We start from the raw sequence: 18,463 nt of genomic DNA on the forward strand, positions 1-18,463 counted from the left end.
ACTCTGGCGCTCCCTGATTGTACTTGCAAGAAGAAATGTTCTATGACAGGGACAGCCAATGTGTTCCCTCTACAACAATTCCCATCAGCTCCAGCCAACACAACATGGCCAGTGGTTCAGGATAATGGGAACTGTAGTCCACAATATCTGGACCACCACTTTGGCTACCCCAGCTCGATGAGTACGGTAAGAAATGCCTATACATATTCAGAGTGTTTCTGTTCAAAGGCAAGAAGTGAAAGCTTCTGTATGCATCAGGCATTGGATCCCTCCCTTCTGTCTACAACAAGGGCATAAATAACACAAGTCTCCACAGCACAAAGTACCTGATGACTTGTAGGTCATGGATGTCGTGCACCAGGCTAGTTGCACAACATGCTGCAGGAAATAATCCCACGATGACACATCGGTAATCATAAACTAGCACACACTATCCAGGTCACTGGGGAGCCTAATCCTTTGTATACCTAAGAATGACCCATCAGTGAAAACTGTTACTCAAGAGATGCGATACAAAGCAGAAAAAGAAAGGGGGGAACAATTAAATACAGTCCTAAGCTGCTGCTGTAGCCTGCAAAGAAGGATCCTGGAGAGCTTTAAAGCACAAAGGAGGAAAGAAAAGGTTTTCTCTTTTAAAAATTGGTACATTAAATCCAGGGAAAGCTGACAGGCTGAGAAATAATGGCCCGAGTTTACTCTTATTTAAAAACTGGCTGCCTGCTGCTTTCGCTGCGATCCCCACTCAGGCTTTCAGCACCATTTCAAATTAAATATACATAAGTGCTTTCAAAGAGCTGTTAATTTGAAGGTCATTAAAGAGCATAAAATATATTTCCTTTATTTATAAAGAGGCGCATAATAATGCTATGCATATGGACTCCTCTCTCCCTTCCTGCAGTATTTATTATCTCCGATATGAAAGCGATTGACTTCCCTTGGCTACCAGCTATGCACTCTGTCATCCCCATTTGAATTACTGTTATCACAAAGCAGCCTCCCCCCCTCCTTTGTAACCCTCCCATCACTTGGCCTTCTCTGGATCATAGAACACAAAGGGGGGGGGGGAATACAGGGAAGCAGAAAACGCACTGGAGCAGCCCAGGCATTTGCCGGGAGGGAGGGTGGGCACTCAGGATAAGGGAGAAACCCTGCAACTCAGATGCATGCTTGTGGCTAAATGGCAAAGGTACCAGGTGCTCCAGCCTCAAGTACCACTTAATGCATCCCAGGTCAGTGCCCCAGTGTGCCACAGCTCTGCCAGGTCTGTTGCCCCTACCCCAGAGCTATGGTTATGGCTCTGCAGCACTCAGTGGAATTGCAAACAGCCATTTAGCAAACATTGCACCATCTGCCCATATCTGTAAGGGGCATTTTAGCACCTTTCCCTGCTCATTCTCCCTTGTTTGCAAACACCAGCCCTTGCAAACCTTTGTTCCATGACCTCCCTTCCGCCCCCATCTTGGCGGGGCAACCCCCTCCTGGCTGCCTCCCTCCCAACCTCTCTGCCATGCTCTCCCTTCTTTCTTTTGCCACAGCTGTCTGCTTTAGGAGATAAATTACCTGGTGCTCAACAGCTTGTCAGCATTCTCACAGCTTATCCACTACATGGGAGGAGGGCCGGGCCGGGCTGGGGTGGGTGGGGAGAGAGGAGTAGGACGGGAATTTGCCGTTGCCATAGAAATGTAGGGATGAAACTGACAATTGAAAACCATTTCATAGATTTAAAGACATGGCTGAGAACAAGGGAGAACAAGACACACTCAATCACAGGAAATAAAGAGAAAGGTGAGATCGACAAATAGATAAATTGATAAACAGAGAGTGGAGAAAGCTGCAGACCGAGAAAAGAACAGCTTTGGGTGTGGAAACCAGGGAGTGGAAAGTAATGCTAGGGTTCCCCAAACAAGAAAGAAGAAAGAAGAATAGGAAGCTAGGGAATGTGACCATATCTTCCTAAGTCCAAGGACCTGAAATGGAGAGCAAATTTCCATAGTTTTCAGAAATGTAGATGGCAATGATTAATAATTAGGTGTTACCTCAGAAGATGATCAAAGGGTGGTATACAAAAATATGACCTGGGTGGTGGGTGAGGTGACCATAGGTAAGTGACAAATATAAATAATACTAGAGAAAAAAAGTACTGTATCTGCAAATTAGACTAATGGCTTATTTGAAGACAGGGGAAGTCAATGTGGTGTACTTCATTTGTTGCTGTTATACTAGAAATTCCATCTTCCCTAACCTTTGGCCATGTTAGCCTAGGATGATGGGAGTTGTTCAACAACATCTGGAGAACAACAGTCCTGATACCCCTGTTTTTACAGTGCAGGAAGGGAGCACTCAGAAATCAATTCCAATAGTCTTTCTCCAGAAGACACACAGAGCAGCAAACAAATGCAGGATGCTATGACTAAGGATGGACAGATCAGCCTAAGTCCATCCCATTTCATTTTCACTGACACTCAATCATACATCTATTCTATACCATTTTGTATATGGATCTTTCAAAAGATTGAATGAAAAGTGCACATTCAAATTGTATGCCTTATTATAGAGTACAGTATATGCATTATTGAAGACATTTTTCTTTGTGTTTCCCCAATACATACTTTTCAATGCACTTTTTCTGGGTAAAATACAAATGCACTTTAACTGTCTCCATCCTCAAAAATGGACACTTCCATAGACAGACCTGATTCCATTGTCACATCCATGTCACCATGGATATGAATAATTTGATCCTTAAAGTGCTTTGCAAACATGTCACAGCTGGCCTCCAAATTCTGAACAGTGCCATATAAGCCAAGTGGAAGACGTCCCTGAACCACCTGGAAAAGCTTCACTGGATGGTACTATGAGAAAGCAATAGGAATAGAAAAGAACTTTCTTTGCTGACATCACAGTCACTGAATAGGCTCAATAATGAGCTGTGAGTAGTGTTCAAAGAAATCGTCTGCAAACCTTCTGCTAGTTGCTCTCTTGCCATTTCTCTACTTGCTTCCTAGCCCTCAGCTCTGCAGAATACTGTTGGAATGGGGCATTTTGGACAGTATTCAACTAAGCAGTCAACTAAGTTCAAGAGTTTCCACTTGCAGAATGGGATTCTCCAACCCACCCGCCTTCCCCACACCATGCACCCTTTGGAAATCTTCTCCAGAGGGTCAAGGGAATCCCTAGAACCCATTTAGGGGTGCACAGGGGCAAGAGATGGAGATAACCTTCATTGCAGAAGCAGAAATCCTTGCACTGATGGAGCATTCACACCCACTTTGTCAGCCTCCCGGTCATCTCTGTATTCCACAGAGTGCCCATGGCATAGACAAGAGTGTACACAACCAGCTCACCATGAGCTGAGAGCCAAACGGACAGGCATTTTCCTGTGGCCACCAGGTGGTACTAAAAATAACCACTCAGGTAACTAGCTGTTCAGTTCTGTCTGCGCAAGGCTAACAAACTTCATAAGTGATGCCAAGCAAGCTTTCAGAGGCATGGAAGAATATGACAAACTTGCATTAAATTAGGAGCAATATTGCCAGATAGGTAGAACGGCGTATTTATAGCTTGAGTCATCATTGTCGTGCTTTTCACACCTTTGGATTTATCCTAATAAAAGCAAAAGTCATAAGAAATGAGCACAAAAGCTCCTTCAACCCACCTTGCATGAATATCAATGGACTGGTTTAGAGGATTAATATTCAGAATACACCTTTTCTATGCATGTTGTATTTGGTTTGACAACATACTTGAATACAGATTTTTGCGCTGAATACTCCAGAAGGGATTCATGACTGGCTATCAGACAGGGCTAAGAACACTCCCTTGTGTTGTTAAACAAGGGGCTTTTTTCCGCTGCCTGTCTGGGGAGGCCCTGCAAGATAAAACATCATTCTTTTGCATCTTGTTAGCATCTCTTTCTAACCCGGGCTGCAGGGAACTTTCCTAATAATCAGATGGCAGTGATATAAAGAAGCCTTCAGGTCTCTCTTTTTTGTGGTAATTTGCCAGAGACTGGCTGGTGCTCCATCACCCTTCCTTCACTCTTTGCTACACATTTTCAGAGTGTCACAACACTGAAAAGTGTCAGAAAGGCCACCTAACCCATCTCTCTTTCAAATGTTAAAGCCATCCGCTCACTTAACTCACACTGGCCCTGACTAGAAGGTAAGGAGTGAGATGGACCAAATGGTCACACTCATTGCAAGACATTTGAGTATGTTCAAATTAGCAAATCAAAGCAAGTGGAGGGAAATCCTTCCCAACCCCAAATATCGAGCTCCATCAACTCCAGAATATCCCTAAAGCCAACATTTACTGAACAAAAGATCTATTCCACTCAACATCTTGCTTTGATTTGTGGCAGATCCTGACAAACTAGGGGAAGGGAGCACAAACCCACTGGGCGTGAGTTGGGGCTGCCAAGTGGACTGCTGCTGAAACATGAGCTTGAGGAGGGGGGAATTAGGGTAACCTTCATAATATTACTCAACTCTGCTTTAGAATAAATAAGTTTTATAGCTCCCACGGTGAGGCCAGAGTAGCTGTAAACACAGTGGCTGATTTATGTGACGTCTGTGATGCTGCAAAAGAAGCTGTGGAATGCCGTGATATAAGAAGAGATGCAAGATATTATACGGAAAGATTAGCCTGGAGGTGATGATGACGGATAATTCTACTACACCTACATTTGCTGCATATGCACTTGCCCTCCCTTCCAAATCTACAGATGGGATTATGACAGAGGTGTAATGAGCATGGGTGCAAATGACATGCTTCCACATTTGGCCCAGGAAAATCAATATATCCTTTCAGCTTTAATTCTGCGATGGTGAGAAGCTCTTTTCAGACATTCTGGACTATCAAAACACTTTTAAAAATAACATTGCCTACCTGCACAAAAATACTTCCCACTTAAATAGGTGGCGCTTTTTACACACATTTCTCCTGTATGCATTGGTGATTAATATACAGAAATAGGCACATGCATGTACACACACTCACAGAACTAACTAGAAATAGGGTAATGGCAAGAAAATTTGGTAGAAGAGCTGCAAAGCTCCTTTAAGAGAAAACAGGTATGGATACTACTACCAATGGTGTATGTGCATCTTAGGGTACATTCAGATGTGGTTTATTGCATTAGTTTAGCTGGTTATAATGCTAGTGCTTCTTTTTAAACTGGATCACCTGTTTCACTATGGAATATACATAATGGAACATACCACCATATTGTGCTAATTTTTATTCACACCAGCGGGTGGCATCAGATATGTTGCCACCCTTTATGCACATGAGGGCTTCTGTTCCCCCATGATTCACCCATGAAAATGGTGAGAAAGAACTGTATGCCAGAATACCACCCCAAATTTCATCATGTGAGCTGTGTTGGCATGATCCATAAAAACTGCAGGGAAATTACAGCACTTTCCCCCCCTAGAAGTAATTAACATGGAAATGAACACTAATTTTTCACTATATTTTCAGAAGTGGCCTTTATATTATGTGAAAGATCACATAAAACAAGTGTTGTCTGAAGGAAGCCTTATTATACTATGGGATCACAATTCATAACACTGGGGCACCATACATATGTATGACTCAATGCACTGGCGATGTAGATAATGTACCCACCTGCCAGTTGTCTAGTGAAGTAGTGGAATTATTTTCCTTTGAACTTAAAACATTCCCCCTCCCCCAGACAGACATCAATGGAAGATGCTTATATTTATAAGATGTTGTTTAGGGCAGGGGTTGGCCTAGATAATCCATTAGGTCTCTTCCAATTCTGAAAGCCAGCTGCATTTCCAGGTTTGCTTTAGAAAAAAATTGCTGATTGCACCCTTTTTTTTTTTAATGAAGAGCAAGCTGACAGTTGGCTGCATCCCTTAAAAAGTGACAGTGTACAATTATAACAGTCTAGTTAAAAGCCTCGTTAAGGGACAATTCATTTGCATAAACTCTTGTAGTGCCCGGCTAGCTCAGTCGGTAGAGCATGGGACTCTTAATCTCAGGGTCATTTGCATAAACTCTTCTGATTAAAGAAGGGCTACTGTTCCTTCTATATACTGTGAGGTATAGCTAATTTGTTGTCTACTTTAAATGAGCTAAGTTACCAGAATGATAATATAGAGAGGGCAAAGGGCCAAATGAAAGAATGTTAAAGAAACATAAGAGACAAGCAGTAAAGGAAAGGGATGGACAGACAGATGGATGCAGCACATGAACCTACCTCTGATGGCATGAAACCAAAGTGAATATATATCAAAATTCTTAGGTCCACACAAGGAAACTAAATATCCCCGAGTCTTCCTCTGTTGGTCCCTGGGATGCTAGATTCTACTGTTCAGTTGCCTCTACAGTTGTGCATCCTGTAACAGTTTTACACGAAACCCTTGTTGCATAGTCCACTCTTCTGCTTTCTTCCTCCTATGAAATCCTTTGCTTTCCCTTTTCTCCCCCCATTTCCTATTACACGTTCCATGCGCAGTTGATCTAGACAGAAAGCAAAACGTACCACTTCTGTTCCCCCACTGAATCTCCAGTTTCCCCGGAGGTGGTGAATTTATCTTCCGTCAGTCCCACTTGGTTTTTTTCCTGCTATGGACAAGCAGTGAGTGACTCCTCAGTTAAGTTGACAACATACAGACGCACACACGCACACTCGCGGGAACACCTTCTCTCTTTCTTCTTTTCCATGAGGATTTTTTTCCCTTTTTGCAAAAAAATGCAAGCAAAAGAAAAAAACAAGGTTTTCTATTGAAGGTACATCTCTTCTTCAATATGAAGACATTAACTGGATTGTTCTGGATCCCCCATGCAGTGGTCAGTGAAGTCCTTTGGTAACTGGTGGAACAATGCCTTGATATTCTAGTAGGTAGCTGTAGAGACTGTTGAAGAAAATTCCCCAGGGTTTATGAGCAAAACAGGGAAATGGGTGGGTGAGAAGGACTCCATCAGGAGAACGTAAGAAGAGAAGAAAAGGAACATGATTGCTGAAGATGGTTGCTCTGGGTTGCATCTTTCTCCTTCCCACCGGCCCCTTGACTACTGCTCACTGGTGGTGGGATTAGAGTCTCTTTTCCTCCCAACACACATTGGTTTGTCTTCACTGCTTTTTTTAAAATATATGGTTTGTACATATTTATACTTATTTATATGCTGCTTCCCATGGCATCAGTAAGTGTGCTTCTGTTGGAGAGAAACGGAAGTTGCCATGTTGAAACAAGTCCTGTGTCCTCTTCGCCTGCAGCTCCTAAAAGTTCTCAGACGATAATCCAACCTCTGCAAACATCTCACTGTCTTGTCGGCTTACCCTCCCCTCCCACATCCAACCCTCCTCTGTCCTCCCCTCTTTTCCCCCATTGTTGTAAGAAGACACGAAGCATCATGCCATCGAAGTTGGCGACTGGCTCATCTGTACTCTCATAGACTGGACACTGTTCAGGATCTTCTTCTGGTGTCCAGCTAAGGTCACCCCTATTCTTAGAAGATCTCTGCAAAAGACAAGAGACAGGATCATACTCGTGTAGTAGAGACCTTTGTTCCAAGTCTCTCCTTTGGCTATGTGGACATGATACATGGCCTGGCAAATTCAAACTGCAGTACAGGAAACTAGGCTGGTAACCAAAGATCAGCAATCCGTGCTGATGAAAGACATGGGATGAATGTGCATATGTGTATGAGCCAAAAGTATTACTTTTCTCAAAGCAACAACAAACGGACACTTGAGCACAAAAGGATTAGGGAGTCTATTTTCCTTTTCTGCAAAGATGCTAACTGCCTAACCACATAACCACATGCTCTTTTCTAGGCTTCTGCATTCAAGATTATGGAGCTACTGCAATCCCTGAATGGGGGGACAGGACACCGCATCAGAGACACCCAACACTATGGATTCATTGTGTCTTGACCTCTAGGTGGAGGGCTACTGGGAAGATGGCAGCGAGTGGGTGAATACCTGAGAGTATAGCTTACTGGTTGAAAAGCCTTTGATGATGAATGAAGCTAATGGTTAGCGTGGGAGCAAGGAACATGTGGAAGTTTTGGAGCGCAAATGAATTCTGGGAGCAAATTAATCTGGCCAAGAGAAATGGAGGCAAAGTGGTAAAGAGCTTGTGGGAGGAGACATTTTGCCTTACAAGTTATGACCTGCTTCCCTTCCTTATATATTTACCTACTTAAAATGTGTGTGTGTGTACACACACACACATTCATTCCAAAAGCAGTTCAGAAACTAAAATAATACCCAACGACAATAAAATATCCATGAAATAACAGAATTTAAATATGCCAAACAACAACAGGGGAAAAAACAGCACAGCAATAGACTCCATATGAAGTCAGAAAGGAAGTGGTTCATTTTCAAAGGCCAAACAAAAAATGGGAAAAAATAAATCCCTGTTTTCAGGAAGTCAGCACATTCCCAGTGCTGAAGTTCTACTCTGATCCAGAATCTGCCCAGTGAATTCTTGAACCCTGGTTCCATCTTCTCTCATCACTGAGGTAAGAACACTCATTCAATCTGTGTGCTAAAAACTGAAGTGAGAATGAGAAGGCACCACTTACTCTGATGTCATTTGGGCAACTAATTGAAGGGACGTGAATCCAGCAGTCAGAAAACTGTCTCTGTACTGGTTCATTTTGATGGCGCTGAGCCAATCTTCTACTGAGGTAAAGGCAGTGAAATCAGGGATGGAGCGGTCCAACAGTGGCTGAGAAGGCCTAGATCATGAGACAAACAATAGGTCAGGGCGGAATAATCATTAACTATGAACTATGATAAGAAAAACAAAGGCAGTATGAGCAAAAATTGGGTAATTGAGGTTCCGCTTATTCTCCTCTCACTAACCTACCTGGTCCTGTGACTGGACAAATTCCAACCTTCATTCAACCTTCTCTTCCATCCCATTCACTCAGTGGTGCCAGATACACCTTCCCACATTTCCATGAGGCAAAACACAGGAACACCAGGCTCACCTGATGCTGCTACCAGATGACACCACTTCAGGCTGAAGGATGAGGATCAAATGTCTGAATGTTCCCTCTTGTACTTTTTCTTTTTTAAAAACAAAGCCCTCTTCATGCAAATTCAAAACTAGCATGCCAGGGAGCTTATGTCAGAACTGCATCCTCAATAGGCCAGTTTTGGATGTGCAAAAAGTGTTTTAGTGCTGGCTATGGCCTGTTTGATGCAAATGAGGACACCTCTGCTTCTCCACCCATAACTTTCCAATGGAAAGGTGGCAGTCCCATTGGCCACACAGAGTTTCTAGATGCTCTGGACAGTTAATTTGGTAGCTGTACTTCCTGGGCTTGGAGAATCTGTGGCATCTGCATTGGCTTCAGCCAGAGTGCCATTCCCTGCCCCACTGAGGATTCATCTGGAGGGAGTGGGGATGACAAGGAGGAACGTATTTGGTATGGAGTCCTTGGATGCTCCTACATGGTAGTCTGCTTTGCACACCACACTGAGCCAACCATGGCTTAGCATGACCATGGAAGCATACAGGTTCATGGAGAAGAGGTATCACCCACTTTGCCCCTCTCTGGTCATTTTGTTGCGTTGCCATGACTTGGCTGAGCATGTCACCCAAACCTGGGTTCATAGTTTAGCTCTCCCCAGACTAACTATGAGCTGTCACCAAGGATGGTCCCATGGTTTACAGCTCATGGTTTGTCCAGGCTTAGCTCGATGCAGCAAAAGAACTAGGGAGGAATGAAGTGGCTATAGTTTCCTCTTCCACAGCCTGCACATTCACATGGCTTGAGCCATTCCTGCCACCTTCTTTTCTTCTGGGAAGTTTGGAGCAGGGGGATCAGAAATAGTACTTTAGGAGTCAGTAAACACAATGCAGGCCTCTCTGCTTCTCTTTGGCTTTGAATCACAACCTTTAACCAATAGGTTATATTCTGAAGCTTGAGCTGATTCAATGCTTTAATTGACAGGAACTTTTATTGGCAGGACTCACTTAAGAGCAACTTGATTCTGTTTTGACGATTTACTGTTTTGTTATGTAACTGTACTATAGAATGAACAAGAACAACAAGTAGTAGTTTCTGTTAATTAAAATGGTAAATTGTCTCACTCTCCTTTAAAAGAGCCATATTTTAAGTGTTTGGTAATATGCAAATGTATTTAAATAAAACTGATTAATTAATCATTTTAAAATTTAAGAGAGATTATTAATCAACTAAGTTTTTTTTGTTTGCTTGTTTTTTAAAAAAGCTGCTTGGCAGTTCTACTTGCAATGCCAAATATGGCTTTCAGGGCCTCAGCCTCTACGCAGCAAGGCAGCTGGAAACTTACACAGCGGTGATGGTAGCCACAGTTTTGAGGCTTGCTGGATTACGGATCATTTTGTCTAGGGTGTTAACTATTTCAGCAAAGCGTGGCCGGGTGTTGCGGTCTTTCTGCCAGCAATCTAACATAAGCTGGTGGAGGGCAGCTGGGCAGTCCATGGGAGGAGGGAGCCGGTAGTCTTGTTCAATTGCATTAATTACCTACAAAAATAAAAGTGCATCGGTAAGTTAAAGAGATAAATACAAACGTTAAGAAAAACAACCTGGAGGGTCATCAGTGTTTTTTGTTAAAAAAAAGAAAAACAGCAACAAAGGATGGGGGGGGGGTAACATTTTAACTTGAAGGAAAAACCTCCTAGACCCTTGCTGGGTGTGCCCAAATCCTTTCATTAGGACCAATAAAAAGAGGTTTCATATTCACTTTAGACGGCGCCTGCAAATTCAGGTAGGTAGCCGTGTTGGTCTGATGCAGTCTATCTATCTATCTATCTATCTATCTATCTATCTACCTATCTATCATTGTCCAGTAGCACCTTAGAGATCAACTAAGTTTGTTCTTGGTATAAGCTTTGTGTGCATGCACACTTCTTCAGAAACACTGAAACAGAAGTCACCAGACTCTTATATATGATGGGAGGGTAGGGTGGAGTTTTTCTCAGGAGTGTAGTAGGAGATGGGAGATTGACTCAATGGGTATGGTAAACCTGTTGACAACTGTTAACGACTGCAATTAGTCCTACAGGAAAAAGCAAGGGATAGTATGCAGATGAGTAGCATATGTAATGAGACAGGAATCCAATATCTCTATTAAGACCAGGTCTAGAAGATGAACAATTAAATAGGCCTGAGATGGTGTGTTTGATGTTGTTGGGTCCAGTGATGGTGTTGTCTGGGTGTATGTGGCAGCAAAGTTGGCATCTGGGTTTATTGCAGGCTCTGGTACCAGTTACAGATAGGTAGCCGTGTTGGTCTGCCATAGTCAAAACAAAATAAAAAAAATCCTTCCAGTAGCACCTTAAAGACCAACTAAGTTAGTTCTTGGTATGAGCTTTTGTGTGCATGCACACTTCTTCAGATACACTGAAACAGAAGTCACCAGACCCTTCTATATAGTGAGAAGGTGGGGAGGGGTATTACTCAGAAGGGTGGTGGGATTGGGTGGTTGGCAGATAGCTGTGATGAGCCTGTTGACGACTCTTAACGACTGCAATAGGTCTTACAGGAAAAAGCAAGGGGTGAGAAGGTGAAAAATGGCTTTGTCATGTATAATGAGATAAGAATCCAATGTCTTTGTTCAGACCAGGTCTCTCCATGGTTTTAAGTTTGGTAATAAGTTGCAATTCAGCAGCTGCAATTCAGCAATTCAAGTTGCAATTCTCTCCATGGTTTTAAGTTTTAAGTTTGGTAATAAGTTGCAATTCAAGCAGCTGCAATTCAGCAATTCAAGTTGAAATTCAGCAGCAGCAATTCAGACCTGGTCTGAACAAAGACATTGGATTCTTATCTCATTATACATGACAAAGCCATTTTTCACCTTCTCACCCCTTGCTTTTTCCTGTAAGACCTATTGCAGTCGTTAAGAGTCGTCAACAGGCTCATCACAGCTATCTGCCAATCACCCAATCCCACCACCCTTCTGAGTAATACCCCTCCCCACCTTCTCACTATATAGAAGGGTCTGGTGACTTCTGTTTCAGTGTATCTGAAGAAGTGTGCATGCACACAAAAGCTCATACCAAGAACTAACTTAGTTGGTCTTTAAGGTGCTACTGGAAGGAATTTTTTTATTTTGTTTTGACTCTGGTACCAGTGTCCATGTTAAGTCTGCTTGCTGTATTGTTTGCCTGCAAATTCAATTCAAGTTGGCAGTCCTCTTCCTCTACAACTGGTCATGGTCAGGGCCTTTGCAAGGCTGAGAGGCTGAATATTCACTTGAGCCCTTTCCCCTACCACGTGGAGTGTACTGTTCATCAGTGCGGATGTGGCCTGCCTCCATACATGAGGTCAAGGGCAACTGTCCCCATTGCACCCACCAGGCATGCCAATGCTCTATCTGCAACCAAAAGTGCAGCAAAAGGAAGCAAGGTAGGATGCCCGCTAGTCAAAAGTGTGTGTGTGTATGAATGCAAATACTAGTCATGGGGCATATAGTCCAGACTGGGATCATGTCAGAGGGAAAAAGTTTAAGCCCCAGCATTCCTATCTGGATTGGTATCCCTTGTTGGCTGCTATTTAGCATAGAAAAAACAAACACCCAAGGACCCATCATGTGATTCCTATCTAGCTTGGTCCTAAGTTAGTGTTTAACTTCACACAGGTCGGCCAGTGGCAATATTATTATTATTATTATTATTATTATTATTATTATTATTACTACTACTACTACTACTACTACTACTACTACTTATGTTGCTTGTTACCTAAACGGTAGGCAAGAGACTTACACTGATAGATAGATGGATAGATAGATAGATGATAGATATGGATAGAAAGATAGATATGAAATTATTTTGAAACAATAACATTCCATACAATATATTGGGGGGGGGGTGTACAAAGAACAAAAAACAAGTCATCCCATAACAGTGACAGAAAATTCTGACAGCACACTAACAATAAAACAAAAAGATATTCCCACCCACTAACCAGCAGAGTGAACTAAAAACTCAAATATATAACAGAAGGAGCAATTTACCTGCCCTTGCTGCTTAGAAGAATCTCATTTGGCTCATCTTACTAATTTACTCTCTACAGGTCCTCCCATAGTGCTCTACTAGTGAAGCTCAACCACAGCAGGAATGACAACAAGGATTAGAAAAGAATCTCTCTTGTTATATGGATTCAACAGTTGGGTGGTTGGAATGTGGTAAATTTAGCACTGGATTCAGCCAGCTAAAATGTTGCCTCTCCTCCAGAGCCGCCCTGCTCTATCCCACCTGGGCTAAGGTATGTTCCCCACCCTCGTTTTCCTTTAGAAATTGAGCTCTTTTTTCCAGCCAGTGTTCAGAACACTAATATGGAGTAAAGGAAGAGGTGTGTGCCCTCTGCACAAGAAGCAAAGGAAACATTCCTCTCTCCGAAGGAAGCAGGGCATTGAGAGGTTAATTTGAGTTCTGATGCTTCAAGACAAAGGTAGTCCCTTCCCTGTTAGCAGCCGCCACTCTCATTATCTCTGCCTATCATGCTGGAGTGCAGGACTTCATCAAGTCTCTGTGCCTGGCTCATAAACCCTCTGAACATTTTCAAAGGCCTGCCAGGTTCCTAGTGTCCAATTACCACCATACTGGCTCCTCTTCCTCTGCTCCTCTCCCCTTCTCAGCTTCTTTCATCTCCGAAACTCTTTCTTTGCAGCACAGGTTCAAGGGAAAATAAGAAGAAGGGAATGGCAAGCTGGAGTTTGCACCTCACAGCTAGCATTTCCCAGCCTTTCTCAAGGGCCCAGCATGCATCAGCACTGGAACTGACTCCCAACATTTCCGCCTGAAAATCACCAGTAGATAAAACAGGCAGCCCCAGTGCTCAGATACAAAAGGTGTCACTGCATGGCTCAGTGTGGCTGTGTGATTAAGGAGAGACTTGTCTTCCATACTGCACTTCTACAATGTTGTAATATATAGTTGTGGACACCGCTAACAAACATCCTTCTTTGTGCACACAGCACACTGTGGAAGGGGAAATGGATGTGCCAGTTGTTCACTGCACAGCTAACAAGGCGAGGCAAGATTGTTCGATCTTAAAAAGAAAGTGCTTGCTGAACAGCCTTAGGGCTAGGAAATGCTCTTTTGGGGAGGTAAGATCAATTAACACAACAGACATTTATCATGAATAGTATGAAGAGAATTATTATTATTATTATTATTATTATTATTATTATTATTATTATTATTAAAATTTATATACCACTCTTTATCCAAAGATCACAGGGTGGTTTACAGTATAAGAATGCAGTAATATGTGGTTTCTTGCTTTTTCTCATAATATAAGAACCAGGGAGGGGGTTAATACTGATTGACAAGAGATTTAGAATGAACAAGGTATTCAGAATATATATAAGGAAGCACTATCTTACCCAAGCATAGTTAACACCCAGAATTCACTGTCACAACATGTGGCGGCTGCCACTGCTTAAGTGGCTTTGTGAGAGAGGAAACTGTAGGAGATGGTTCTCTCAAGAGCTATTAGCCACACCAGCTAAATGGAACCTCAATGTTCAGAAGCCACAAGTCACTGAGTAACAGCTGCTGGAAGCATAAAATGAGGGAGGGCTAGTTCCTCTAGTCCAACCCCTCCTCAATGCAGGATGCAACTACAGCATCCCTCTGCTAAAACTACAGCAACCAAACTGCTTGAATACCTCCAGCGGAGAACTCCCCACCTTCCATGGCAGTCTGCTGCACTGCTGTACATTTCTTACCTTCAGGAACTTTTTCCTAATGTTTAGCTCAAATTGGTTTTCCCAAAATCTCCACCCATTCCTGCTCTAGAGCAACAGAAAACAAACCTATGTTGTGTTCTGCATGTATGTGCTTCAGATATCTGAAGACAATGATCATGCCTCCCCTTAATCTTCTCTAGACTAAATATACCTGGCTCTTTCAACTGTCTCTCATAATAATAGTAAATAAAATTTTATTTATATCCTGCCCTCCCCAGCCGAAGCTGGGCTCAGAACGGCTAACAACAATAAAAGTAACACAGTATTCTAAAATCAATTCAAAAACAAATTAATGGCAACCATTGGGCTAGAGTTCTGTGAGGATTACCAAAGGAGGGAATCAGACTGTGCCTTGGCCAAAGGCCTGGTGGAACAGCTCTGTCTTGCAGGCCCTGCGGAAAGATGTCAAGTCCCGCAGGGCCCTAGTCTCTTGTGACAGAGCGTTCCACCAAATTGGGGCCACAGCCGAAAAAGCCCTGGCTCTGGTTGAGGCCAGCCTAACCTCCCTGTGGCCCGGGACCTCCAATATGTTTTTGTTTGAAGACCGTAAGGTCCTCCATGGGACATACCAGGAGAGGAGGTCCTGTAGGTACGAGGGTCCTAGGCCATATAGGGCTTTAATGGTTAAAACCAGCATCATAGGACAATCTCCAGACCTCTCTTCATCCTGGCTGCTCTCCTCTGGGCATGTTCAAGTTTATCAATGTCCCTCTTCAAATGTCTTTCTTCCTTTCAATATTGATTTACGTGAGGGCTACACTAACCTACATGGGGGGGGGGGATGGAGCCCAGGTAGATAGGAATGATATCAGGCAGAAAAATAACGCTGCTGTGTATGGGAAAGAAAGAGTATTGTACAAGTATATTCCATTGTCCCAACCAAGCCACTCCCTATGCAGAAAGACCTCCCCAGAAAGGAAAAGCTACACTAAGACATATTCCATACAAAAGATTTTGCTGAAAGAACGACAGTTGACATAGCACTGGAAAACCTTGAGCAATTCTTGCTGGAAGTGTGGTTGTGAAAAATTCTTTCCACCCTTGAGAAAAACAAAAGAATATGGCTTCTGTGGTCTAAGGGAGGGATTCACCAAACTCACATCTTGGTTGGACATGTCCCAATACGGTCTTTCCCCAAATGACATCACTTCCCACATGAGAATCCCATAACTCCACACATCGCTGGCAGAGGTAAATTTGCGGTAGGCGATGGCTTCTGGGGCTGTCCACCTCACTGGGATCTTCCCACCCTGAAAGAGAAGAAAAGACAAGTGTTAACTATAGGTGCCTTTAAAGGCCATTATACAAATTCATGGAGGACGTGAGTACTGATGGCTACTAGACAGGTTTTATGCTGCTGACAGTTTTACATATTGTTACTATGACTCTTTTAGACATAATTCTTTAATATGTATTGATGTATTTCAGATCCCTTCCCCTATTCCCCCCCCCCCCGTTGTTACAGTTGTTATTTGAATTTTATATTTTGTGCCACCTTGGGAAACCTAAACCTAAAAGCAATGAAATTAACAAACAATAACTATAAAAGTATATTTAAAAAATTCCTTCCAGTAGCACCTTAGAGACCAACTAAGTTTGTTCTTGGTATGAGCTATCGTGTGCATGGTATCTGAAGAAGTGTGCATGCACACGAAAGCTCATACCAATAACAAACTTAGTTGGTCTCTAAGGTGCTACTGGAAGGAATTTTTTAAAATTTTGTTTCGACTACGGCAGACCAACACGGCTACCTACCAGTAACTAGAACTATAAAATTATAGCTTACTTCCTAGGAGCCTTGCACTTGGCATTGCTTGGGAATTCTAAGAAACAACAGCAACAACAAAACTCCACAGTGCTATTTTGGAATCAGTGGTTAAAGTCAGTGCTGTTTTGAAAAGTGCCACCATCTTGATTTAAAATGGCTTCAAATTCTATCCATTCATAGATGAAAACCTGCTCCTTGATCTCACCAATCATTAAGCAAAATTTGGTTACAAACATATAGGTGTCCAAACATATAGCAAACATATATGTCCAAATATATAATAAACAGAGAAACAACTTCCCAAAATTTATAGTAGACTAGCTGGATATACCTGGCATTGCTCAGGAATTCTAAGAAACAATAAAACACCAAGATTTGTAAATTGATTTTATTTTTTAAGGCTAATGCAGTTTGTTAGTTTCTATGACGGTGTACAGCCCCAGGGCACCAGATTAGCTCAACATGGGTCAATTCAGGAAACACCTGGATCTGGTTCTTAATCAATTGCAGGGGGCAATAAATCATCATTAGGGTTCAATCTGAGCTGGTTGGTGGTTCACTACTCCCTTCACTAACTCAAGCCAGCATCAAGATGTATGCAACCTTCCTAGTATCTGGGGAACAGAGTGGTGCTTGACAATAACATAAAGCTGGCTACCCCTGCTCTTAATTGTCCACATTAAAAACAAACCCAGAGCAATTGAAAGCTTAAAAAAGAAAGCCCAGTGTGAATGTCAATGTCCTTGGTTCACTGCAAATCCTGACAGATCAGTGGAAAATCACAAAATACAAAATTTCAGAGTGCAACACTATTTCAGACAAACCAGCTATTCAAGTGCTGATGTATGAGGAGGAGGAGAATGATTTAGGTTTCCTTAGGAAGTCTCAGTAGATTTTACAAAAGACATTGTTATTATTCTCCTTGGTAAAGTGACAGGTTCAGAGAGCAAAAGGAATACGCCAAAGATTAGCTAGACGGACAATGACTAGATTACAGTTGGCTTTTGAACTAGCTTGCCATGTTTTAGACCTTGGACCCTAGAAATTGTAGTTTTTCAATTCTCAGAACCGTAATTCCCATGATTCCATGAACAGCAACAAAACTGGTTTAGGTCTGTGTGTCCAAGAATAAGTCTAGGTTTGTGGCTTTAGCTTAGGGATGGGAAACCGGTGGCCCTTCAGATGTTGCTAGACTACAACTCCCATCATCCCTGCCTATTGGTTGTTTTCACAGGGGTGATGAGAGTTGGAGTCCAAACATATCTGAAGAGCCACAGGTGGTTCCCATCCCTGTCCTAGCTTATATACTTACCTTGTTCCTGAACATGCACCTTGAAGAAGGAGGCACAGGTTATTTGCTGCATGTGACGTTTGTGGTAAGAAAATTAACATTATGACATTTATTCCAGCTGTGATGTTTAAATGTAAACACTGACTAAAATAACAAAATCTCATTTCCATGAATGCCAAGGAACATTCAAGTGTTTTGGAAAGGACAGCATGTTTCCTACAGGGAATATGTAGGTGCTCTCACACTTACTAGTCCCAAAAGCAGACGTCAAAGGCTGACAGCAACAGCTGTTTCTCTGCACCTCTTTGCATATCAAGTAGAAACTATGGCCTTCAGGGTTTTATCCTGAGTGACACTTCCTTACCCTTGGCAGTTTTCTATTGTGGCACAGGCAAACTTCCTTTGCTTCGGGCCTCTTCCCCTAAGAAAGATGGCAAGCGAAGGGCAAGGAAGTGGAGTTGCCCTTGCCGCAAAGATGACAGCTTATCACAAATACACCAGATGAGGAGCAACACATACTTTGGTAGCTCGGTTTGAAATTATATTTGTCCAATTCTAGGAGGCAACTAATGTGGGTCCCCTTTCATTATATTTCAGGGCATGTCAGCAAACATGCCTCTCTGAGTGAGCACATCTCAGCACAGCTACAAAAGATACCTACTGCCAGAATGTT

General features: G+C 42.6%; 1 protein-coding gene across 12 annotated transcripts in view; it reads right to left on the bottom strand.

Moving 5' to 3' along the window:
* EPHB1 (EPH receptor B1) overlaps nt 1-18,463 on the bottom strand; it is a 366,263-nt gene that overhangs the window by 16,228 nt on the left and 331,572 nt on the right. For 5 of the 12 annotated variants that reach the window (XR_013839287.1, XR_013839290.1, XR_013839291.1 and 2 more), the window contains exons 13-16: nt 15,832-15,981; nt 10,304-10,497; nt 8,563-8,718; nt 6,227-7,490 (exon numbers count right to left, since the gene is read on the bottom strand). Coding sequence is in view for 5 of the 12 variants with exons in the window: in XM_079977255.1 (XP_079833381.1) it covers nt 8,563-8,718; nt 10,304-10,497; nt 15,832-15,981 (500 nt within the window). In the remaining 7 variants the exon portion in view is untranslated. The remainder of the gene's footprint in view (nt 1-6,226; nt 7,491-8,562; nt 8,719-10,303; nt 10,498-15,831; nt 15,982-18,463) is intronic. The other 7 variants (XM_079977255.1, XM_079977253.1, XM_079977254.1 and 4 more) reach the window with 2 other exon arrangements.

Source organism: Podarcis cretensis (assembly GCF_951804945.1).
Source record: "Podarcis cretensis genome assembly, chromosome: 5".
Classification (NCBI taxonomy): Eukaryota; Metazoa; Chordata; class Lepidosauria; order Squamata; family Lacertidae; genus Podarcis; species Podarcis cretensis.